Below are 26,395 nucleotides of genomic sequence, written 5' to 3'. Positions count from 1 at the left end.
CATTTTGTTTCAGAGCAGTCCCAACTCAGCCCTAAAGTCATTTGCATTATGCCGCTTACAGCATATCTAATGTGGTTACGACATTTAAAAAAATGTGTACAACCTTAACCAACGGTACAAATATTCAGTGACAGAGCAAAGAAGTGTTGATGGTTTTATCTGCATTGTGAACTTTTATCCCAGATATAAAAAATGTACTAAGACAGAGGAGCTGAAACTAAAGTGGCCCAATGCCAGAGGAGCTGAGGTGAGCATCACAGAGAGGGACAGGCACCGCTTCAGAGGGCTCATCTGTCTCAGATAGCTGGGTGTAATTAACAAGGCTTTGGTTTTTAATTAATCTGCCTCAATCAGAGTAGAAATTCTATTCTTGCATTTTGGACTAAATTAATTCAAGGACACGCACTCAGACAGCAAAGCCCACAGACTGTGTACTCATGCCTTTTTCTTTCCTTTCTTCCTGTTTTCATTTCTTCTTGGGACGCTCGTTCAATTTTCTTTTGTTCTTTCGCTCTTATGCCTTTCTTTCATTCAAAATAACTCAAATAGGATCTAAATCTGGCAGCATTTATCAGACCATTTATTTTCCTATGTTTCCAAAATGATTCTCGTCACAACTTTGCCTGCCAGGCGCTGCACCGACCCTGCAGTGCCCTCCAATGGTGGGTCCGTGCCCAGGGAGGACCAGGCAGCACCTGGTGATGATCCCGATGGCCAAACTTAACCAGCTGAGTCTCGAAAACAACCACCATCTGACGGTATAATAATCTCTCTGTCACACTGCCAGCTCCATGTGGCCGGGACATCACAGACATTATTACTCTGCTTTCCTGGAGTTTACCCTCTCCCTTATCGTCTTACTCTTCTTTTATCGGTTGATGCTATATTATGAGAATTTTGATCGATCTGCCTCTGGATATGTAGGTGTTTTCCCCATCTGTTTGTCTGTCTCTTTCATTAAAAAGACAGCATGGTCACAAGCTGATATGTATATGATTTTAAAAAGGTAGTGAGATGTCATAGAATACGGTTTTAAAGAATCAATCCAGCAATTGTACACATGGAGTTAAGTTAACTCATTACGAGGAGGTCTACTCTGTAAAAACAGTGTGGTTCATTTTCACAGTAGGTCGGCAAGGAGCTCAAAGTTTAAAAATAATATCCCCGTCCAAATTATCAGAGTTACTGTTTTGAAGATGTAGTATCCATTTATTTATTTTTCGACCTTCAAATAAAGAAAAACAAGGCACAGCATTAGGACTTTCATGACAACATCTCCGCTCACTAATACTGAGCTGCTGTCTGTCTGCAACACCTGTAATTACCATGCATACTATACCTTTTATCCCTGAGATTTGCATGAGGCTCCCACTGTAATGGATCTAGATTGCACATGACACGAATCAGAAAAATAATGGCATGCATGATTGTAAGCGCCAGCAAAATGTCCATGACTTGATTGCTTTATATGTGTTCAAAACAGAATAAGAGGCCTGTGAAAATTGACTGTGAGATGGCATCAGATAATGACAATGTTTGCTGATTTGATGCATTGAAAACATTTTGGAAAGCCACTCATGCCACAGTCCACAGACTACACAGTTACTCTGAAGGTCCAGCCCTTCAAAAATGTGTTTTGCTCAAATCTGAACACAACAGGGCACGAGAAACTTTCTGAATAGACACTTTCTTTGGATGCTTTCTGTCAGGATTCTTATGTTATGTCACGTTTGTAGTTTTGTATGTTGGGTTTATTTTTACTGTTCTCCCTGTCTTGTTTTCTTCCTGGTTTATTGTCTGGTCCTTTTCGCTGTGTTTTTCCTCCCGTCGTTAGTTTCCCTGGTGTGTCTAGTTTTCTGATTGTGTTCACCTGTGGCCCTTGTGTTTCTCCTCCCCTGCCCGGCTGTTTCTCGTCTTGTGATTACCCCTCCCTGTATTTAGTCTTGTCTTTTCCTGTGTTCAGTGTTGGTTCGTCTTTTGTTTGTGAATGAGTTCACCGGTGAGAGTTCTGTTTTGTCAAAGTTATTTTTATTTTATCCTTGAAATAAAGGCTTTTTTCAGCGTTATCTGCATTTGGGTCCTGCTTGCTTCACTCACCGTAACACTTTCCTCTTTATAGACTACTAGTCTAGTAGTCTAGTCGGTTAATGAATTATGTACTGTACGTGCAAGTCAACGGAACTCAACGCATTATTGCATCGGTCGACTCTTCCTGTCTACGACCAAACCCTCGGGGGTGGGATCCTCCTCTGCTGTGATTGGTGTGCCCCATCTTTCTTTGCTGTGATTGGTTGCTGTCCTTGGGGAGGCATGCCTATGACAGTTGAAGTAATTGACTGTAAAGCTCTTAAGGATTCCCTGCCTGCTGCTGATGTAGCACAGGTCTGATCAGCCGGTACTGTACGCACGCTGCTGTTTAACCACGCACTTTCTTATGCACACACATTTAGCTTGGTGATAAACACAAACAATGCAAGGTGTGAATCATTTCCCTGCTTATGTTAAAGCCTTCCTTATTGTATCTTCTTTATATAAAATGTGTTGTTGGAGAAAGTACAGGGATGGAATTAGGATGGTGTTGCTGTTTCTCCTTGGGCACCAGTAGCCAACCATAAGGTGTTGTGTTTGTCAGAGCCAAGCTTTAGCTAGGTGGAGAGCTGCCCCTGGGAGTGTCTGACTCACCCATGTTTCCGTGGGTACGTGCACTTGTGTATTTGGGTGTATTCCCTTGCAGAGGCTGTGAGGTGTTGGCAGGACTGTCATATAAAGCCAATGGCGTTGAACTCATTGTGTCAGCTCCTGCAGGCTGCCATTGATGCTCCTATCACATAACTCTCTCCTCCTCACCCTCCAGTGTGGCTCACTGGCCGCGTTCTTGTCACTACTTGCCCCTGACACGTGCGTGCGGGCATGTGGGAGTACGGTTGCAATTGCGCCTCTGCAGCTGGGCCTGAGTGTGCATGTTTGTATGTGTGCCTACGTTTGTGTTTTTATGCGAGTGTGTGTGCTTCCTTCCTGCTCTCACAGCGCATCATGGAGCTCCTGCAGAGCACTGCTGCATTTCTGCATCATTAGGTCTCTCCCTATAAGGTCGAGCGAGAGGCCGGACCCAGCAGGCAATGGATTGGGACCAGAGAATAGAAAGAATGGAGAGAGGAGAGGAATGGTTGAGGAAGTGAAACAAGACATTGTGTTAAGGCACACATGATGAAAAGCATGAAGAGAACGAATGAAACATGTGGCTTACTGAAAGGAAAAATAAGAGAGATTTAGGGGTGACTAAATGGAGTCAGGGAATGAGCATAAAGGGGGAAATAATGAGAAAACATGGAGGAATAATTAGAGAGACAAACAGAGAAGACAGTGAGAAAATCTGAAGAGAGGGGGACTATTGCCGAGCCTAGGTTCGTAAACAGCTGTACAGGAAAACATTTTGTGTATTTTGAATTCTGAGCATTTAAAATGTTGCTTCTCCTCAGACTGCCAGTGAGGTGGAATAATTTGATTATGCTAAATGTCCTTCCCCCTGCTGAGAGACCAAGCAAATGGCCACATAAGGGTTGACATAAGGTTGGTGACTTCCCTTGTGTCAAGATAATAATAGGTAATTCCAATAAATACATGTACGTTAATTGGACAGTTTTCCGTATGGTTAACATACCTGAGTCCTGGGGTCAGCTGACTAAGGAGGGGAGGGGATCTGCTCTGCTGTCAGCTCCTATTAGCTTGAATCGACTATCACACTCACTTAAGCTTATGAAGCTAGCACTGCAGAAAACATTTGGGCTCCAAGAGAGACAAGGGGACGACCAGACATGGGTCGTAGTTTTAAATATGTATTTAAAACTAATATTTAGCTTCATAAATGGTGCACAAATTGAGTTGTCATTTTCTAAATAAGTGGAGAAAAAAAAAGAGGAATATTTCACACTATGTTACATACATACATTTGAAAGTAATGGTTCATTGACATTATATCATTTAGGAGTGTCACAGTATGGCGGTATGATGATATACTGTGACATTTTATTAAAACAACCATATTGATTGCCCTAATGTCAGCCGCATTCACACCGCAGGACTTTCCATGGTACTTTGGTTCTTTAGTTCCGTTAGTACCAAGAGCCGCATTCACACCGCAGGACTTTCCCTGGTACTTTGGTTCTTTAGTTCCGTTAGTACCAATAATGTCGCGTTCACACCGCCGGGACTACTCAGTGCCGGGAACTCTTTTGGCCATTTTTAGTCCCTGCTAGAGAGGTGGTACGAACCTGGTGATAAAAGAGTGCAAATTTCTATTCTATTTCTATTGGCTGGGCGAATTGCAAACCATGCCCTGTTAGACTCTGAATTTTTTTTGTTAGGCAGCCATTTTTTTCCTCGCTACAAAACCACATCCACACCTGGGCGAGTAGTTTTTTTGTACTTTAAAGCAGTTATGACCACACGTACTACAACACCGGAGCGGTGGAATGATGAGGAAGTGTCGGCGCTTCTGGCAATTTACTCCGAGGACGGGATGCAGCAGCTTCTACAGAAAGCAGTTCCCAACTCCAAATGTTTTGAGCGATGTTCGCAAAAGCTACTTGAGCTGGGAATCGTGCACAGTGCACATGGATGCCGGGTAAAAATAAAGAAACTCAGGCAGGACTATACAAAAATTAAAGACCACAATAATAAGAGTGGTAACGATTTTCTATTGTTATTATATATATATATATATATTGCCACTGTTTTTTTAATACTGACACGGAAATGGGGGACCCTGATGTAAACAAGACGAAAGTCTTTCTCTGGTCTGCATCCCCTTAACAATTGTATGTTTTGAGCTGTACTGTACTGTACCCAATATACAAGCTGTTAATAAACTTTTCAATCAATCAATCAACACCTAACTTGCACTAAGGTGTGTCTGCTGCTATATATATTGCCACTGTTACATTGTTTCGAAACTACTTACACTTTATTTTACATTTCACACTTTTACATGCATACGACACACCTGGAACAGCGTGATGCCGTTATTGTTATGTCTTGACTGTGCAATAAAACAAACAAACTGGCGAAGCTTTATTTATTGTGTCCCACCCATAGACTGTATATATAAAGGTCCCACCCCAAATTTGCAGAATAGAAGAATGTGAGAGCAGACAGGTGTCGGTGGTTGAATTTATCTACAATGTTGCAACCTTGTGCAGCAATGGCAGGGGCAGAAACACAAGTCTTACACACATAAACACAAGTAATTTATCATGTCATTTGTTTTAGATAAAAAGGGAAAAACACCAAACAAGGGTTAATGTCCTTTTCCAAAATCAGCCTGAGGGGGTAATATATAATAAATACATAAAGATAAAGTCCATTGTTATAATGGGGTATTTTATTTGTAAATTACCCTTATGAACTCCATCATGTCTGAGGTCGGAAAGTAAACAAACGCCTCATACAGCGGGTGGGCTTTATACCCCCTCCCCCGTGTAGTTCTTCTTCTCTCGTTTTTTTTTTTACTCGCCGTGAAGTGGTTTTGCGGCCTGCCAGTAAACCCAGAGAAGAAGAAGACGAAGTGACGTCAGCGTAATCTTGCCTCAGGGAAAGTACTGCGGTGTGAATGCGATTGGCACTAGCCCCCTGGCGGATTCAGTGCCGTGGTACTTTAGTGCCGGCACTAAAGTACGGCAAGTCCTGCGGTGTGAAAGCGGCTAATATATCGTGCTGTCATTAACCCACGTACCATGTAACAGTAGGACTTGAGTTGTAATGTATGATGAAAGGTTTGATGAAATGATGAAATGTAATATCTGCAGGGAAAGAAAAGGACAATGGAAAAAATATGTAAAAGGAAAGAGTTACAATCACAGCAAAGACAAGTTTATGAGTTCTGTGTGAAGCACGGTTTAAATCAAAGGCACACAACTTCATATCATATGCATAGAGTAAGATGAAAATTGCAGTGAGTGTAAATATTGCCCTTGGAGAAGTAGACAAACAGTCGTGAGAGAACTCTAACACAGTACAGTACACTGCGGTTTGCTTGTGAATAACAGAGCCAATCAAGCAACCACAACACAGGGCTCATGGCAACTTGGGGCCTCAAAGGACTCAATTACTGCTCCTGGTTAGCGGGGACAGGAGGGGGGGGGAAGACACCCAGAGAAACAGATTCCTCAAAAGACGACTGTGTGGCTTCCCTCTACTGGACGGACAGATATTATGGCTATCCGTATGCAAGTTGGGTAATCAAATAGGATGACAGCGTGTTTCCAGAGAGTAATTAGCTGTTTGCTTTTTCTAACAGGGACATTTCTTGTAGGGATTTCCCCGGCCAATTTCCCCCCTCTGCATAAATGATAAGAACAATTAATATTTGCAAGGTTGAAACAGGTCATTTATAGACTGCATTCTTATTGTGTTGAATCATTGCTGCATTTGGTGTTATTAGGTAGTCGAGCGGGAAGTATCTGCAAGCAAATGAACTCATTCTGTGAACAGATTGCTCTCGCTTGTGGCGGGTTGAAATACAGTAGGTCCGCCTGTTCAATTAATGTTTAACATGGCAGATCATTTCCGGTAATTTCCTGAGGAAGATATTACTATGCGATATAAAAGAATGGTCTTCTATGAGGCAAACAGACAGGGAGGGATAATAAGGGAACAAGGGAAATTATTTATTGGCATTAAAGTCAATTTGTTGATGATGGGAAATGTAGTGAAGCAGGTCAAATGAAAAAAGTTATTACTGACATAATGATGCTCTGCTTTAATTTTGGCGTATTGTGGTCCATAATTACTGTGGCTGGTTCGAAATAAAAGGCAGTGGCACAGAAGGTCGTTCTGGTATTGAGCCAAATGGAAAATGATTGCCTTGAGAAGAAACGCAGGGAATAGGATAGGTGGGATAGGAGTGTCTCAAGTGGAACAAGAAGAGGGAAAAGGTCATCAATGAATGTCACCCTCAGCTCTTCAATATACAGTAAAGCGTGAACAGATCATATATATAGGACATTTTCCATTAACATGCAAGGTGTGTGATGTATCTTTTTTTTGTATGTGTGTTTGTTGCTGTAGAATAAAATACGTGCTGCTGTGTTATTCCTCACTTTGGACAAACCCCTCCACTAATCTCTTGGAGTGTTGATTTAGAGAGACACTCTTGGCTCATCCTTTCTGGAGAGGACTTCCTGTCCAGCTGCAGATGAGGTTCGGAGTCATCAACCATACAGTCTGTTTTTAAGTGCTGGAAAAAAAGGGAGCTGCTAAAAGAGAGATAGCCTGAAGGAAGATGAGAGTTAGAAAGAATAGGAGCAATACCCAGGGGTGAGGTGATGTGTGAGTGTAACTTGTCATATCTGATGGCTCATCCCCGGTCCTCTGTGCTTCCCATTTGTCACTAAGTCAACCAGGATTTATGAGCTTCTTCACAGCTACAAATCCTGATGATTGTCCTTCAGATAGAGGATGGTACCCAGGTGTTTAAGAGAGTTGTTTGTGTGGACTGGATCCTCCCCTCCTGTGTGTACTCTCATAGAAATACAACATATGTGTATGTGTATTTTGTTCTACTATAAAATAATTGAAAATAAAGTTGTGCTTTAATGAGCTGCAGATTTGGACTAGGAGAAGAAAAAGCCATATGCCAGAGAAGTATTTATCATTATTGAGAGACGTAGCCATATGTCATCGTTAGGAGAACATCAGGAGCTACAACTATGTGAAACTTACTTGGAGAGGTAAAATAAGTTTAAAGCTTTATCATTCAATATGTCTGCATTACCAGTAAGAGCTGTCACTCAGAGTGTCACACACTCATATTTACTGAAGTTAGCAGCCTAATATCACCCCTTACTAATAATACTGACATGGACATACAAAATTCACAAACAATCCAATACTCACACAGAAGGAGGTGTCTGTGCATTATAATACTAAGTTGTAGTGGACGATAAATAGAACTCTTGTGGAAAAAAAGATATTAGCCTGTGCCACTGACACATTCTCATTGGAAAGTGAGTAAAAAAATAAATAGCCTGCTTTTTGAGTTTCTTAAAAATGGAAGTTGGCACAAGTTATCTCTTTTGCATCAAGGCCATTGACTGTCCTTGTCCAATGTGACTTTCCTTTATACACCTGAATCACCTCTGATTTGAGTCAACCATTGAAATCCCCAGCTGAACACAAACTCAGAGGAGAACTGTTCTACTTCTGCAGAGATGCACTATACATCCAAAGGAATGCACCCTCCTTCCAGCTGAATACAAATCTCATTAACAGTTCCCACTCTGGCATTTAACTACCTCCCAAGAAATATACCTAATCCCCCAGCACTATACAAACTTCTATAATTATGTACCCAACCCCTACACAACTCTGACATACTGTAAGGCAGTTACAGTTAGACCCAACATTCTGCCTTAAGCCACACAGCGTGCAGATGGCCACGTTGATGAAAGCTAGTCTTAAAGCAGGGACTTATGTTAAAGAATAGCTGCCATAAAAGCAGTTGGAGTCTATGATAACAAAAGCCTCAGTTCGCAATCTAGCATTCTGCCAGGCTATACCGCAGCATTTGCATATTCTAATGAGCCCAATGTTCAGGGTTAGCCGCTTACACTAATGACGCGTTTAGCTCTTAATAAATCAGTTAAGGCAGCTCCCTGCTGGAGCCCTGGGAGCTGCACCCGTGTGTGTGTGTGTGTGTGTGTGTGTGTGTGTGTGTGTGTGTGTGTGTGTGTGTGTGTGTGTGTGTGTGTGTGTGTGTGTGTGTGTGTGTGTGTGTGTGTGTGTGTGTGTGTGTGTGTGTGTGTGTGTGTGTGTGAGAATGCATCGAGAGCGAATGGGTCTGTTTGTGAGCACTTATCTATTGTCTTAGTGTAAGCTTGTGTGTGTTTAGTCGTTATTGAAATGTGTGTGTGGGAGCTTTTACACATATGCAGGGGGTAGTAGCTTCTGTTGCTTTGAAGTGCCCTCTTTTGAAGTTCTGGTAAAAGCAGTTGAACAGAGAAAAAACATTTTGTATTTCTCTGTCAAATTGAAAACTTGACCTGTTCGGTTTTACTCACTTCAAATCTCATCATATCTTCTAATGATTGTTTCTCAACCTAAAAATAACTGTGGAATGGAAGACAGGTCATCAAATGCATGAAATACTTAAAAACCTATTTGCCAATGAAAATGACTTTGGTAGCACTTCCTGTTGTTCACTGTTGTGACTACATCAGCTGATTTCAGGAGAACAGTGACTGAAGAACGCTGCAGATCACTGACATGTAAAACTGGAAAAACAACACTCTTATGGTGTATTTGATAGTGTGACAATCAAGACACTTCACAGCTTTTAGGTGCCGCAGGCCAAACACTGAAATGTGATTCTCAGGTCAAATGGTAGACCTGACGCTACAGACCATTTTAGTGGTTCAGAAATAAAGTATGCTGACCAATCTCTACTAGAAACAGGACATAAACAAGTACGAGATCCTCTGAATGTCGTAGTCACAGTCAATTGTCCGTAAATAAAATGAGAAAGCTGACCCTTAGCCAGCTGTTTATTTCCCTGTCTGGAGTTCTGGTTTGTTTCTTTGGGCACTGATAGGTCAGCCAGTTTTCTAAACAACATGAAATCAGTCTTTTGTCATTATTGTGCCAGTGGCTTTTCAGAGAGGGGAGCAACAGAAAAAAAAAACCCTTTCACTTTTTCATCATGCCACTGCCAATTTGGCCCAGTGGTGGTTAGAAGGTCGATGGGCCGTGGTTCCATCAGAAGGATTAGTCCTCAAATGGAATTACAGGCTGGTGTAAAAAAAAGGAAGAAAAGGCGTTGGATGCTCAAGAAAGCAAGAGAGCAGAAATATTTAAACGCAGACAGACACATTCAAGTAAAGCGATCATTTTATCATCATTAGAGGGGAAGAGGAAGGGAGGGGAAGGAGACTCCAAAGAGGAAACTGTATGGTGAGTGAGATGTAAAGTGTTTAGTTTAATGAAGATTGAAAGATTTGTGTGTGTGTGTAGAACTTGCATAGAGAACAATGTGATTATGCTTGATTTCTTACATTGAAAGGGGGTTATCCTATCCCTCTTATTTGTGTATTTGTTTCCGCCTCTTCCTCGTCCTCTCTCTAAGGAAGCAACTATAATAGCTGTGAGGATGCGCTGGAGTGGAATATCCTGGTCACCCATCTGGTGTGATGAGGACAGTAAAGTTAAACACACACCAGCTCCCTCACACAGGCACACACACATGTACAGTTAGAGAGTGTTCACACACACACTGGCCTGGAGAGCCGGGGGGGTCTCGCTGCCCTGCCACCATGCCCCCCCCCGCTGCATGTAGGTCAGCCTCAGCCGGGGGCACACCACCCTTACCCTCCCTCGCTCTCTCCCTCAGCTCCTTCTCTCACACCCCCCTCCCTTACTTCTTTCAACCCTTCCTCAGTGGCTTCTTTTTCAGACCCTTCCTTTTATTTCTCTTTATTCATACTTCATTCAACTACAGCAAAGAATTAGGATGGTGAATAACCTGAAACCAGTTCATGTTCAGCGGACCTTCCGGGCGTGTACCATATGAAATTAGAAAACTCCCAGTGTTTTAATTTACTTTTTTTTTTTTAAATGTATAAAATATTAAACGATAAGGCAATAGCCAGTATTATCCTCTGATATTATGGTACATTTGACTTTGCTTCTAATGAGCAAGATTTGCTAACCTGTCACCAAAATGTACTTCCCTATCATCAATGTGTTTCAAATTGTTCTCTAAGAGTTAAACATAGAGTTTACAAAACCCTAAGAGGAACAACTGAACATTTTAATAATAAAAACGACCAAATGTAGTGATACATGCGTGACTGTATCTCCTAAGGGTTAGTGAAAGGGTTATAATAAGTGGAACAAGCGATACTAAATAACAAACAACTTTTCCTCACAGTCTTATAGAAAGGATACATACTCTTAACTTTTCATTTTGATTATAAAACTGGACTAAAGGCATATAGTTTGCATTGGAAGAGACACAATACAGATCTTTAATCATTGTTATTATTAAAAGCAAAGCATTGTTCAATTAAACTTGTTAAGTTCCTAAAATGTTTGTATACTGCTCATTAGTGTAAATAGGGAGACTTAAGCACCTTACCGTGGTAGAGAGGTTTGTGTGCCCTGATGAATCTGGGGGCTGTGTTGTCTGGAACCTTGTGTTCCTGGTAGGGTATCCCATGGCAAATTGGTCTCAGGCAAGGGGCCAGACTAAGATTGGTTAAAAAGACCTCATGAAAGAAAAAACAAGAAGTGAGGATACCCGGCCCGGAGGAAGCCCGGGGTCCCCTTTTGGAGCCAGGCCCAGAAGGAGGACTCGTCGGCGAGCGTCTGGTGGCCGGGCTTGCCACGGAGCCCGGCCGGACCCAGCCCGAAAAGGCAACGTGGGCAACACCTCCGCTTCTCCGTCCCGTGGGCCCACCACCTATGGGAAACAGCGATGGGGTCGGGTGCGCTGCCAGAAGGGTAGCAGTGAAAGCAGAGGGTCTCGACGGACCAGACCCGGGCGACAGAAGCTGGCTTTGGGAACGTGGAACGTCACCTCTCTGGGGGGGAAGGAGCCGGAGCTTGTGCGGGAGGTGGAGCGTTACCAGTTGGATCTGGTTGGGCTCGCCTCTACGCACAGCGTCGGCTCTGGAACCTTACTTCTGGATAGGGGTTGGACTCTATTCTTCTCCGGAATTGCTCAAGGTGTGAGGCGCCGGGCGGGTGTGGGGATACTCACAAGCCCCCGGTTCGGTGCTTCGTTGTTGGAGTTTACCCCAGTGGACGAGAGAGTCGCCTCCCTACGCCTGCGGGTTATGGGGGGGAAAACTCTGACTGTTGTGTGTGCTTATGCACCCAACAGCAGTTCAGAGTATATGGCCTTCTTGGAGACCCTGGAAAGAGTCTTGTATGGGGCTCCTGAAGGGGACTCTTTAATCTTGCTGGGAGACTTCAACGCACATGTGGGCAATGATGGAGACACTTGGAGGGGCGTGATTGGGAGGAACGGCCCCCCTGATCTGAACCGGAGTGGTGGTTTGTTACTGGACTTCTGTGCTAGTCATGGATTGGCCATAACAAACACCATGTTCGAACATAAGGATGCTCATAAGTGTACGTGGTACCAGAGCACCCTAGGCAGAAGGTCCATGATCTATTTCGTTATCGTATCATCGGACCTGAGGCCGTATGTTTTGGACACTCGGGTAAAGAGAGGGGCGGAGTTGTCAACTGATCACAATCTGGTGGTGCTGCTCTTCCTTCCGGGAAAAGATTGTCCCACTCTTGACCTAACAATCAACATCGGCACCTCAGTTGTTTCCCCGACTCAGACTGCAAGGAATCTGGGTGTGACCCTAGACAACAACCTGTCCTTCACTGCAAACATCGCTGCTACAACCCGTCTGCTACAACCAGAATGCAGCAGCTCGTCTGGTCTTCAACCTTCCTAAATGTTCCCACACTACTCCGCTCCTACGCTCGCTTCACTGGCTTCTGCTAGAATCCACTTCAAGACACTGGTACTTGCTTACCATGCTGCGAATGGATCTGGCCCTTCCTACATCCAGGACATGGTTAAACCGTACACCCCAGCGCGTGCACTACGCTCTGCATCAGCCAAACGACTCGCTGCGCCCTCGCTGCAAGGGGGACCCAAGTTCCCAACGGCGAAAACACGTGGGTTTGCTGTCCTGGCTCCAGGATGGTGGAATGAGCTCCCCATTGACATCAGGACGGCAGATAGCTTGCACATCTTCCGGCGCAAACTGAAAACTCATCTCTTTCGACTCCACTTCGAGCGATAGAACTATTAACAAAGCACTTTTATACTAATAAAGGACTGGCTTTTCTAAAGCCAGTTGAGTAGCACTTGAAATGTTTTTGCTCTATGAAACCTGATGTACTTTTATGATTCTGTTTTCTTCAAGTTGTATTTTGTTGGACGAACGCACTTATTGTAAGTCGCTTTGGATAACAGCGTCAGCTAAATGCAATGCAATGTAATGTAATGTAATCTTACTTTTACACACCAAAATAACGTTAACACAGAGTAACCGTTTGCTAATGGAGAGTCTATTTTGTCCAATAAAAAGTTCATGACTATCGATAAAAAATATATATCAATAAACCTATTGTTCATTTTCGCGGTATTTCCCACACATTGCCAGTACACTATTACTGTAATATGTACACTTACTCATGTCCAAATGGATCCTTGTTGTTGTCTTTGTATTCTTCTTCTTCTTCTTCTTCTTCTTCTTCTTCTTCTTCTTCTTCTTCTTCTTCTTCTTCTTCTTCTTCTTCTTCTTCTTCTTCTTCTTCTTCTTCTTCTTCTTCTTCTTCTTCTTCTTCTTCTTCTTCTTCAGAAGAGTCGAAGACTTCAGGTTCTGAGGCTCTATCTTCATTGCTGCTAGCGAAAAAAATCTCTAGCGAAGTCGGCAACTGGAACGTTTTTTTTAGCCATTTTCTCTGTCTATCTCTTTCTCCTCACAGATGTAAACTGATGGGAGACACGTGGTTTATGTTTTGTTTACTTGGTGGGTAGGTCCTTAGTGATTTATCGATGTCCATTGGTCATTTCAGACCTGATGGCTGCCGGCCGAGATTTCCTTGACGGACACACGAATCCACCAGTGTAAAGTCAAGCTGCTTTGAGTGCCCATATTGGCTGCTGTGCCCTGGTTACAGTCTCACAGGAGATACCGCTGGAAAGCTACTCTTCCAGCGATTCCGCGGATATCTGAATCATATTTCTACTCCTTATAATCGAAAATATATGATTAATTACGTAAAGTTATGCGCCGACTCCAGAGGGTAAAAATCCCCACAATGCTTTGCGCACGGACCAATTTCAAAAACCCTTGCTGAACCGACGCAGCACACATTTAAATGTAAGTATAGTGGCGTAGAACATGTGTTGGTAAATATGTTACTTTGTTACATTTGTTTGTTATCACCAAAAATATGTTCCGTGAAAGTAAAGCAAGTTCATAATTATATAGACATCGTGAGGTATTTATTTTCGGAACAGTTTATGTTGAAACCGTTAGAGAGAATGGCACACTTGTTAGCCTGTTCCATTCTTCTTCGTTTTCCGAAGCCGTGGCTTGGAAGTATACTTGCTTCGTTTCTGAAGGAAGTGACTTGGAAGTACGCGACATCCAAGCCAGCATCCTCGCGATTGAGAAACACCCAGAGACTACTTGTATGAAATTCAGGGGAAAATTGGGTCCATATTCTTGATAATATCACATTTATAGTTCCAGGAAATTATATGCATAATTTAGGGGAAAACAACTAAAATTGCTTTGCTTAGGATGAGAGCAATCAGAGCTGCTATACTGTTGCCATCAAGCTAAGGTTGGCATCTGGGGTCTGGCTGCAGCAGTTGTCACTTCATGTGGAGCCCACAACATGTCTCCTAAATGTTTATGAACTCCTTTTTGGCAGCGCTGGCATCGACCTCCCTGTCCAACCAGCTGATCTAATCAACCATGGTGCACTTCTCCTATCTGCTTGTCTAAAGGCCATTACTGCCATTCAGAATTTCATAGAGGCCTCGTGAACATTCACAATTGCTGCTTTTCAAATGATTTCCTACAAATTACCTTGGCACTAAGGTACCTTTCATCCTCCCATCTCTTTGCCCTCTGGGCTCTTGATGTGTTTTTCTCCCCCTGTCACTCTCATAATCTATCATCCTGGCTTTTCTACATCCCCTCATTCATCCTTTGAATACTACCATCCTTTTAATAATTCACTAACAACCTACAGTTTCTTCACTCCCTAGTCCTTGAGACTATCAACCAAAAATGACATCTGATTCAATTATAAATGGTACTTTCAGGATCTCTTTCTTAAACCCCTTTCATCACATAAGAGTTTCCATGATAGGTTATTTATCACAAGCATAATCTTTGATGAAGAAAAGTAATTATTCTCGTACAGCAGAGGGAGGTTCAGAGTGACGTACGACTATAGCTAAACATATTTCTGTAATGCATGTATGAAAACAGTTGGTGCCACACAGGATAATGTGTTTATGTTTGTATGATATCCTTATCAGACAGCGAGTGTTCCTCTGTCTCTGTGCCAGGAGAACAGTTGGCGGGGCTGATACCCTGGGCATCGTGCTGCCACACGCTGACTTTCAAATCAGCACCAACCACTGATCAGAAAATCAAAATGACTCATCATTATTTAAAAAACAACATATGACATTCCTTACTGTTCTGAGAGAGATTTCAAATAGCGTCAGTGCACTTAAATGTAAATTATTCTATCCCTGGTGTAATTACAGCACGGTAATTTGATGCAGTGTTTTCATGATAAAACTTTTTACGATCTTCCTCGAGGACTCAAATATATTGTGTTTCTCAGTGATTTCCAATGTATCTTCCTCTGCTATATTCTCAGGGGCTTTCCCTCTGTCATTTTTCATCACAGTCATTTGTCTCCTCCTTTTTTGGGAAATACTACAGTGAAATAAATCGCTGCCACAGAGTCCAAAGCTCCGGCCAAAATACCTACAGTATCTTTTGTCCTCATCTGTCGCTCTCATTCTTTCACCATGGTGGAATCTCCTCTGTAATTGCCAGGATGAGTGATGGATTGTTTCTGTCAGTGTCTGCCTGACAGCTCATCTATACACACACACGTTAACACACAAACAATCCCAGTCACAATACGTATGTGAGCTCACAGAATGTGCAAGCCTTCCCACAGGGACATATGCTGCACTTACACACCTCTGTGGGAAGTTGCTGCAGGTGACAATGAGGGAGCTCACCACTTCCTCCCTCACTTCCTGGTCTCTCTCCCCAGGCTAGAGGCCATCATATGAGAGTGAGATCCATATCCATAAAAGTGTCTTAGTATCTCTACTAAGATACGATTGCACGGATCGTATATTACTTTTTATAACATACATATATTTATGCTTCTAAGAATAAAAACAACGGTTATATTTGCAGAAGAGAACATTAGGTTTTGTTTGGTAATACAGACTTGGAAGTCAATTGGTGAACCTCAACCTGTCCTCAAGATTATGTCCCAGAATCAAACCTGACAGACACACATTGTCGTTGTCGACCGTTTTGATTTGATTATTCTGAAGCCTCTCATGCCTCAGATTTGATGGTGTTATCCACCCATTTACCGAGTTACTTGGAGATGTATTTATACTTGCATGAAGTGTAGCAGTATTAGGAGGAGGCTATATCAAGATAGAAGAGGAAGGAAGAAGACATTTCAATTTTGACATTTAAGGATTTTTTCTCTGAAACCCTATATTAATAGAAAAAGACATTCGATGGACAGCTGGAGTTTACAGTCAGTTTGTTGCTAATCTTTACCTCAAACTTTCCCTAGCTCTTCCTGATGTATCCACTCCCCCTCTTCTCTGCAGTTATTCTTTCTTTTCTTTACTAATCTCTTTGAGGGGAAACAGGACTGTACAGTTTTGTTTACCTCTCCATGCCTTCATTTATAAACCTTCCTTCCATCTATACTACTATCCCTTCATTATTCCTCATATTTCATCTTCCATCTTTCCATCCATTCTTCTTGATCCTTCTCTCCGTTCCATCCTCTATGTTTTTCTCTCTCTTCCCTCCACCACTCCCTTCATCGCTACATCTCGCTCCATCTCTCCACAGACAATCTGCCAGCCCTGCGCCCTCCCAGAGTGATTCCTTTAGAGGACTAATGCTGTGAAAAATGACAGTGAACCGCCACTTTTCCCGCCATCCCCACCGCTTTGGGGCCGCCTGCTGCCTTCAGCCCTGTTGCCTGGCAACTCCCCAGACAGCTTCCTTCGGAGAAGCAAGAGCTCCTGTCTGCTGTGCTGCGATAGAGACTCGAGCTTAATAAGCATTATATCTAATTTTGTCTTATCATTTTGTTGTTAGTGACACAAGTTTGCTCGGAGCTGCGACTATGCAAAGAGCACTGATGCAGAATGTGTCTCTCATATTGAATGAACAGAATGATGTGTTGTGATGCGATGTGAAGTGTGAGTTCTCGGAGCAGTGATGTTGTTCGCATAACAGATTGATCAGCCAAGAAACAGAAATATACAAAAATGAGGACGATGCAGATGATGCAGTAAAGCCGTTCAGTAGAAAACAGCTGAGGTGTTCTGAACCCTTGCTGTTCTCTTGGAAGCAAATGTAAACACATACAATTAACATGTCATACTGAAATGTGGTATATACACCTAAGGACTATAATAAATCATTCCGCATGTTATTAAATACTAGTTTGCCTTCTTAATACAGTGCAAGATAAGTAAGGTTAGATAACTGCATGTAACTACTTTAGATTCAGAGTATAGCGTCTTGCATTTACAGCCAAAACAAGTCTGCAATATTGCATACAGAGTTCCACGTTTAAAAAAAAAAAGTACTTTTTTTCTTTAAATATTTAGATGAAGGAGGGAGTGAGGCCGGTCCTTTGGGGGCTTCATCTTCCATGTTACCCCTCAGCTTGTACAGTCCAAAGTGGCAGCAGCTAGCAGAAAAATCGTCTTTATTGTTTCCATTTAATAATAAAAAAACTGTATCACTTGCTGCCAAGAGACTTGACCAAACCAGGTCACCTTATGCATAACTTATGATTTTCTTTTGCTCAGTCCCAAGACATCTCCAAGTTTTAAAATAGGTTGGAAATCATTTTTTCATGAAGTGCGTACCTTTAACTGCACGATGAAAAGGCCATGCTTGAGTCTCAGACTCCTTTCTCTCCTGTGTGTCAACTAATTGTGGTTTCTTGTAAAAAAAAAAGAAGAAGAAAAAAGCTTGTCTGTGCGTCATCCCCTGCCCCACTTTGCTGTGTTTCCTGCTTCTTGTTGGCTTTTAAAACAGAAACCCAGCAGTCGTTCACCGTCATGTTAACAAGAATCAAACACCCAGATAATTCCCATATATGAGTGACACGAGCCACGCGGTTGCCACGGGAACTCTCAGAAGGGGTTACAAGAGTGCTTTGACAAAGTGTGTGAACTCGCTGCCACCGAAGCAGTCCTCGCTCTTTAATGTGTCGCTGTGTGGAGACTTTGGCAGATGGTGGAAAAGTTGATCTGAGTTGTAGGGGGTTCCGCCTGCTACGTTGTCTTTTTTTGCAAGCGACGTGTGATGTGTGATTGCAGAACGTAATCCTTTAAGCCCCTGTCACACTGTCCCGAAATTGACACCCGATGGACACACGAATATGGAATTGTGAATTTCGCACGAAGATGGCCCCGAACCACACACGAACTGCAATGAAAGTACCAAAAACAATTATGTTACATTACTATGATACTGTACTGATATCTTCAGACTTTGTTCTTTACTTTATTCGTCGTTATATGTAGAAAATATTACGTTTTCTCCGTAATGTTGTTTCCATAACAACAACAACTTCCTGTCAACTGTCCTTCAAAATAATATATTATATCCTTTTTAGTTTCACAGAACACAAATTGGGTTATTTACATAATATGTTTGCATGATTTTGTTGTGCAATAAAACAACCCGATGGACACACGATAAAGGAAATGTTCAAATTCGGCTGTGATCGTAGCAACATCGGGCCATTCGTGAAGGCATCTTAAGCCATCGTATGACCGCCGGTGGAGTTTCTCAGGCTCCGGCAGCAACTTCGTGAGCAGTGGCAAAATCTTTGGCATGCCAAAAAATTGCCGAAGGACCTTGCGAAGGTTCATTTTCGTGTTGAATTCGTGTGTCAATTTTGCCCTTCGTAAGGCCATCGTGAGGGCATCTTGTTATCATCGGTGCCATCGGGCATTCGCCCCGATCAGAGTGAGGGTGAATGCACCGATGATAACACGAAGATGACACGATTTGACAAGATGCCCTCACGAGTGCCTTACGAAGTTGCCGCTCACGAAGTTGCTGCCGGAGCCTGAGAAACTCCACCGGCGGTCATACGATGGCTTAGATGCCCTCACGAATGGCCCGATGTTGCTACGATCACAGCCGAATTTGAACATTTCCTTTATCGTGTGTCCATCGGGTGTCAATTTCGGGACAGTGTGACAGGGGCTTTAAGGGAGGAATGTTGAAGATGAGAGACGGCAAGTGCAGGCAGGATGACGAACACTGTGAGATGCATTTTCCAAAGTAGAAAAAGAGAAACTGTATTATAGTATGAGACTTCAAGGATAACAGGAAAATATTCGGTTTGGGCCCATTTTAGTTCATTTCTGTTGGATGAATCAGGGCAGTTTTTAAAGCATTAATTTCCCATTTAAAGTGATCATTCTATAGAGAACCACTCATTTAAATCCATCAAGGTCATAGAGGGAAGCTTGAATAGCTATTTCCATTAATGTGAGCTGAATGGAGAATATAGGGGTCTAGATGACTAGTGGAGGTGGATTCTTCTCAGCCCCTAGAGGGATGTGTGTTTGTAGGTGTATATTTAATAGTTATGAGGGCATTCACCAAGAAGGGAATGTGAATACTGATAGAGCCATGAACTGTGACCGCTATCTGCCCTGTCTGAAGGTCTGATTCACTTGTAAAGTTTTACGGCTCAGTACAATGTGCCCCCTTTGTGCGGCTGATTGCTAATCTGTGGGGAAAGTTTACAATGTGCACGGATAAAGACAAATCTTTCCTCAAAACTTGACAGAGAAAACTGTATTTGGGATTTATTATCCTAGCCTATCAGTGCTGTTATCAAAGTCCACCTTTAGACTGCACGAGAAATTTGCATTATTACTGGAAGGTCTGGAGTAAATATAGTAATAACTGCATCCCGTGGTAGCTTGTGACTGATGTTCGGCATTGTGAATTGAAGTATTTTTGCAATGGTGCTCATTTGCATGTAAAAAGGGGCCATTGTGTGCCAAATGTCTGCTTATTCCCTAAGTTAAATATGTAAATGCTGTGGAGCATCAACATATTATTTGTTGGAAAGCACCGGCTGAAACAAGCTAACATTTCATATTCTCTTTCTTCATCGCTCCTCATCCTGCTTTCTCCCTTAAAAGACTTTGCTTATGAACTGAATTTATCCAAATCCAACACTCTACTACCGATGCCTCTACACGCATACACACAAGTAGCATCTGCTGAGACATTAGACATTTCTTACTGTAAATAAGCCTGAAGACCCCCCCCCCCACACACACACACACACACACACACACACACACACACCTAGTGAGCAGCATGGCATTATGCCCAGCCTTGCCCCAGGTGTCTCAGCGTTGATATATTGGTGTGGCCTGACATGAAGCATGTAAGGCAAACCAATGCGCTTTTTAAAGCTCTGCATAACCGAGAGAGTAGAGGTGACGTGTTTTAGCGTATTAATATCCACCTCAGGTGCTAATTTGCCCCCTAAGTCACATGTGTCATCAGCTGCTGTGAAAGACGAGTGGAAATAAAAAGAAAGCTAAAGAAACACAGAGAAGGCCCAGGATGGAGTGAGACAGAGAAATGACGTGGAAGTGAGAACCATGGAGGTGTAAATCACATTAATGAATAAGCTTGATTAGTCGTGCCCATTAGGGTCCTCCTCAGCATGGATTAATTTAACTTGAGACTTTGGTGAAGCCATGATGGGCCAGAGTTTGATTACACACCTGGGTGTTTGACTGACTCTGACTCCCTTTATGCTGACTAGCAGGGGACAGTCTGTGTACCTTCTGTCTTTGAATGTGAAATGAGAACACCTGCAAAGAGAAAACTAATATCCAACATTTACCTACTGGGGGTTTGTATTTTCCAGCTGCTGGTTTTCTCTGTTGCTTTTATTGCTCCTAAAGGAGAATATGCCTGTTTCGCTGTTACTGTTCGCATGGCACTTGCGCCAAATGATGTGATCATCTAGTTTTCTTTCCAAAGACAATTAAAGTCATGTTTGGAAGGTTATACTCAATTATCCTCTTGTCTATCTGTTTGTGTTGTCGACAGGCGGACCCCCAAGGCCGAGACATAGCCATCCGTCCATTCTTGGAGCACTGTGAGAACACCCACATGTCCATTTGGCTGGGCATTGTTTATGCCTACAAGGGACTGCTAATGGTGAGAGGAGCAAACAAAATGTTCATCATCAACTCACAGTTTGGATACACATAAAAATGCACTACAAGTTTTATGTACCCTACAAATGCATCTGCTGAGCCTTGAAATTAGCTTGATGCCTTTTAATATTACACTATTTCTGAAATGTGTAACAATAACAAACCTTAAGTATCTCATTTAAAAACACAGTACAAATACAAATACATTTTCCAGCTGTTAATCCTGTGTCCCTTTGTAAATCAGTCAGTTATCTCCGGTAACATGCATGATGTGTAAAACTAAAATAACATTTTTGAGAATTTTCATATAGAAATCCTCTCTTTTGTTTTTCCTATTAAATATGTTTGGTCTTGAACTCTGTAATGGTTACATTAAGTTATTCAAGCAAGCAGGATTTCAGTGCTTGAGTGTTAGCTAGTTTAGGTATCTGAAAAATATCTTAGCAGGTGGTTTATGTATGGATTTAGGATGGCAATGCATTGTTTATAAGCTTTCTAAATGGATACCTTTCTATTTGCAATTTAATTTATTTACCCGAAAACCACAAACTGCGAATAAAAAGTCAGTACTCATACTATCCTTATGATCTGAGACACAGGGCTCTTGACAAAAAATGTCCATGAAATAAAATAATTTCATACCATATTTACGGCGAGGCAAAGGATTGAGATAGAGCAGTAAATCATTTTGAAAAGATTCAGAGAGTGCAAAGGATGAATACAAATATTACTAAAAATCTTACAGAAAGAGAGATGGAAGGAGGGAGTGGTAGCAAGAAGGGGATTTGATTTAAAATGATAACAAAGCGGGAAGTTTGTATCAAGCCCACATCTGTATGAGGCATAGAGAGACAGCACTGCAAAAGAAGCATTAAGGCTTTACGCACGCACACACACACACACACACACACACAGGTCCACATATGAATATATACCAGAGCACATCACCCAGCACATTCCCGTATACACACTCACACACCTGAGATCCACTAATCCTTGATGGCTGCTCCTGTCATTCCACTAACTCTCATTCAGACTTTAAAATAAGCAGGCAGCCACTTTAACACACAGTGAATAATTCAGCAGGCCCTGCATGCTGCTGCTGCAACTCTAATGTTCCACCAAACAAACAGTTCACTCTAAATAAACATTTGACAAACATAAAACCACAGGCTGCTTTAAAAAGATCATCTTTAAGGCTCAAATGCAATGAAGTACATTTGTGTTTGATTTGTTTTAAATACTTTTAAAAGCTAAGCCAAATAAGATATTTATTCACAACCTGCACTGTTTTATGAAAAACAATGAAAAGCACTGAACAGACAAGAAACAAAGAGATTTCATAAATCCTGCTTTATCCTGAAACCCCCTGATGTTGAGACTAGCAGAAGAAAAATGATAGAAAACGGCTTCAAACAGTGAGGATGACCAACTCGGTTGACTAACTGTGTGTGCATTGCCCCGGAGAAATGACTTCAGACTTTCTATAACCAAAATCAAATAGTGCCTTCAGTTTTTTTCTGGTCTGTCTGTAACCTTTACTCAAACATCTTTTATTAAAAACAACTTGTCATTCCTCTCTCCTTTCCCTCGCAGTTGTTTGGCTGTTTCTTGGCATGGGAGACCAGGAATGTGAGCATCCCCGCTCTCAATGACAGCAAATACATCGGGATGAGTGTCTACAACGTGGGCATCATGTGCATCATCGGTGCTGCTGTGTCCTTTCTGACCAGGGACCAGCCAAATGTCCAGTTCTGCATCGTGGCCCTGGTGATCATCTTCTGCAGCACCATCACGCTCTGTCTGGTCTTCGTTCCCAAGGTCAGATTTAAGTGTGAACGAGGACAGTGTGTGTATGAGCACTGGTAAAAAACAATATGGCCTGCGCTCCCAAGATAATATTCAGATGCTGGTTCCTAAAGTGAGAACAGAACTAGGTAAAAAAATCTGTTAAATATGCTGCCCCTTCTGTCTGGAATAATGTACAGAAGGAACTGAAACTGTCAGATGTAATCACGTTGGGGGAATTCAAGTCCATCTTAAAGGACAGAGAACAAGAAACCATTGTTTGATGTGCTTGCTCTTATATCACATAATTGAAGTCGTTGAATGAATGCCAGTTGTTTATGTTTTATAACAGTTTCTTTTATTTGCATATTGACTTTAATGTGCCATTTCATTTGTGTTTACGACAGCTGTATTCGTCTGCCTGTATTGTTTTGTGTTTATTTGTTGTAATATTGTTCATGCTGCCCTCTTGGCCAGGTCGCTCTTGAAAAAGAGATATTAATCTCAATGAGACTTTGAGCTGGTTAAATAAAGAATATATATACCGGTGGCTAACTGTGCATTAATCAACACTCCACGGATCCTAAAAATGCTGCATTAACAGTTTGGTGTAGCTTGTGTTGTATGTCATTTTATACCAGAGTGCAGCTTTGACTGATACCCATAACTTTTTTCTAACAGTTCATCACCATGAGGACCAACCCAGACGCAGCCACCCAGAACCGGAGGTTACAGTTCACCCAGAATCAGAAGAAGGAAGACTCCAAGACCTCCACCTCCGTCACCAGCGTCAACCAGGCCAACACCTCGCGCCTGGATGGCCTTCAGACTGACAACCACCGCCTCCGCATGAAGATAACAGAGGTCTGAGAGCTAACTACTACACATCCATGTTGAACTTTTTTCTGCCATTTGTCTTCACGGGGTAACACAGGGGTACGGTGCGAGGGTGTCAGAGTTTTAAATATAAAAACCAAGAGGTAGATTTTAAACGTAATTAAAGACACTAAGCACGAGTTCCACAAGAGAAGGGGCAAACATAAATGAATTTAGCTTTACCTAACTTGAAAATGAAAAACTAATCTAGCTTTCCTGTAGCCAGGTCATTTTTCAAGTATCATTTCGTTAATTCTTAATAGGATGATTGGTGTTCAAAGGAATCACTTCACTAGATTGTGTGGTTGCTGAACGAGGTCGCATTTCCTTCTCTCTTAATTATTTCTTAAATGTTTTCGCTTTTACTGACTTTGGGTGACATTTGAAAAAATAATCACCTTGGCTTCCTGTCAGATCTATCAGACTTGAATTAATGGTGTTGTCATTGCTTTTGTTTATGATTGAGGCAAATGGGCTACTCAGACGCTCTTGGAGGACAAGTCAAGTTATTATGCCTTTAGCAGACAGCAGTAATTCACTCTTTATGCTGTGTTTGACATGTAAAGAGGTAGTTGATGGAGTTTGTTGTCCATAGTTTAGACTTAACTTTGGGTAATATTTGACTGATAACATGCAGCTTACTTGAGCCATGTTTCTACATATAAAGCTGGACAAGGAGCTGGAAGAAGTGACCATGCAGCTGCAGGACACCCCGGAGAAAACCCCCTACATCAAACACAACCATTACCCTGACGCCAACAACATCCTCAGCATACGCAACTTCACAGACGGAAAAGGTGAGAAATGAGCCGTACTTTTCCTAGATTTGTCTGTGTTTGGGCGTGGGAATGTAGATTTTGTAGCACCTGAAACGTTGTTTTAAAAGCCTAGATTCACTTATTTTAAAATAGTTTGAATTGCCTAGAAACAGTGTTGATGTGAAGTGGTCCTGAAGCAGCAAACACATATTTACTCTCATTACGTTTTTGCTCTATCATTGCATCAATACAACCCATGTCAAATCCAAGATGGTGTATCATTTCTTCCTCTCTGTGAATGGAGCTGCTCTACTGGGTTGTGCTCACTGCTGCCACTGGTGGCGGAAACTAGATTACAGCAATCTGTCTAGACCCCAAGATTCAACAAAGAAAGAACAGCCGTATTAAATATGTCAGTCTTGTCTCACTTAAATTCATTGTGATTCAGTCAATCTGATTTAATTTTTTTTTTTTTAAATGAATGTGTACAGCTGTGATTAGTTTTTGGGCACCTCAGTCTGTTTCACTTTGAGAGAGACAGTGTTTGTAACGTTTAAATATTCAGTGGCTTAAGTAAAGGATTTTCATTTTGCTCTCAGTGCCGCAGCTTGATGGAATATTGTGACGTTTTTCTCCCATTAGCATGAGCTCCTGTCAGCTGCAGGTGAGACAGGGACACATGAGGACTCAGTCTGACAGCAAGTCTGTGACGTCTCTTCAGATGAGTCATAGGATTAGCTACCTGCATACTCCACTGATGCTTAGCAAGCTCCATACTGTAGTCACACTTCTCAACTGCCCCACATTTATTATTAAGCCCAAAGTAGGTCCAAACTTGATTTTGCTTCTTAATATCTCCTTAATATTTAGTGTGTGGGACGTTGTTTTGCTGTGTGTTGAACAATGTGAGAAAACAGTGTGAGAGTATTAAATAAGGGAGGAGGGGACAGTTAAATAATCATTTGAGTAACTATGAGGTGCTTAAAGATATCAAATCCGTCTTTCTGCAGTAGAGAAATTCATTACCCCCCCCCCCTCAGCTGCTGCCTGTTTGCCTGGATGGTTACAGCAGCATCGCGTTGCATTAGGCAGCGTTTTAAGAGACGATGGTGATGTACAGCAGCCAGCTTCAGCTCGTCTGATGCACACGCTGCACAAAGCCGCTCTCAAGGGTGTCTAATGGATCTGTCTAAGTTTGGGAAGGTAGAAGAGTAAAACAGCTGCGCTCGTTCTGCGGATTGGGACCACAGCGAGTTGAAATAGTTTGAGAAGTTCCTCATCTGTGAAAGTTCATAGTTATTATGCAATAAAATCATGGAAGTCTCTCACATTACACACACATACTTTCACAAAGCAACGTCTGTAATGCTTCTTCTTTGTGTTTTAGTTTCTTCTCTGCTTCCTTCTGTTTCTCTTCTTCTGCCTCTCATCTTTGTGTGCACACGCATAAATGCACAACAGGCACACACCCTCCTGTTTTAGCTGTGTATGGTTCCCTTGCAGGGATGGATTTAAGCGTGTTGGTGCACAATTGGTTGATGGGGCATCTCATTGTTTTCTTTTAATGAAGCACAGAGTCAGTGCCAAGATTATTTTGATAAGTAGACTATTTTATTCAACCTTTAAATCATGATTACCAGAATACTACAAATGGAGTGAGATATAAAAAATGTCAGTGATTTGAAAGATTTTACAAGATATCTGAAGAAACGGCTCAGTGTTATGTGACCAAGTATTAGGGTTCATGTCCCTTTGAAACGAAAAGATCATAGATTATATTTTCCTTCATCATATTTGAAAGAAACATTGTGCCTGAAAATATCTCGTTCTCACATTGTTTAGCTTTAGAGTAATCTCTTTAGAGTGCTGGCAGTGGCTTGTATCAGGATCTCTTACATTCAAATGGTGTGTGCATTGTGCGGTA

The 26,395-nt window shown here is 42.1% G+C and overlaps 2 protein-coding genes across 2 annotated transcripts in view; both read left to right on the top strand.

The window, feature by feature from the left end:
* The window catches only part of si:ch211-193k19.2 (uncharacterized protein LOC100034574 homolog), a 1,126,861-nt gene that overhangs the window by 817,142 nt on the left and 283,324 nt on the right, over window positions 1-26,395 (top strand). The gene's annotated exons all lie outside the window — the stretch shown is intronic.
* The window catches only part of gabbr2 (gamma-aminobutyric acid (GABA) B receptor, 2), a 187,199-nt gene that overhangs the window by 151,651 nt on the left and 9,153 nt on the right, over window positions 1-26,395 (top strand). Inside the window, exons 13-17 of the mRNA XM_034240732.1 lie at window positions 13,827-13,904; window positions 20,940-21,050; window positions 22,646-22,870; window positions 23,519-23,701; window positions 24,381-24,510. Coding sequence (XP_034096623.1) covers window positions 13,827-13,904; window positions 20,940-21,050; window positions 22,646-22,870; window positions 23,519-23,701; window positions 24,381-24,510 — 727 coding nt within the window. The remainder of the gene's footprint in view (window positions 1-13,826; window positions 13,905-20,939; window positions 21,051-22,645; window positions 22,871-23,518; window positions 23,702-24,380; window positions 24,511-26,395) is intronic.

This window comes from Gymnodraco acuticeps, unplaced genomic scaffold (assembly GCF_902827175.1).
Source record: "Gymnodraco acuticeps unplaced genomic scaffold, fGymAcu1.1, whole genome shotgun sequence".
NCBI classification, from domain to species: Eukaryota; Metazoa; Chordata; class Actinopteri; order Perciformes; family Bathydraconidae; genus Gymnodraco; species Gymnodraco acuticeps.
The sequence above is the reverse complement of the archived record's forward strand: the minus strand, read 5'-3'. Positions and strand labels throughout refer to the sequence as shown.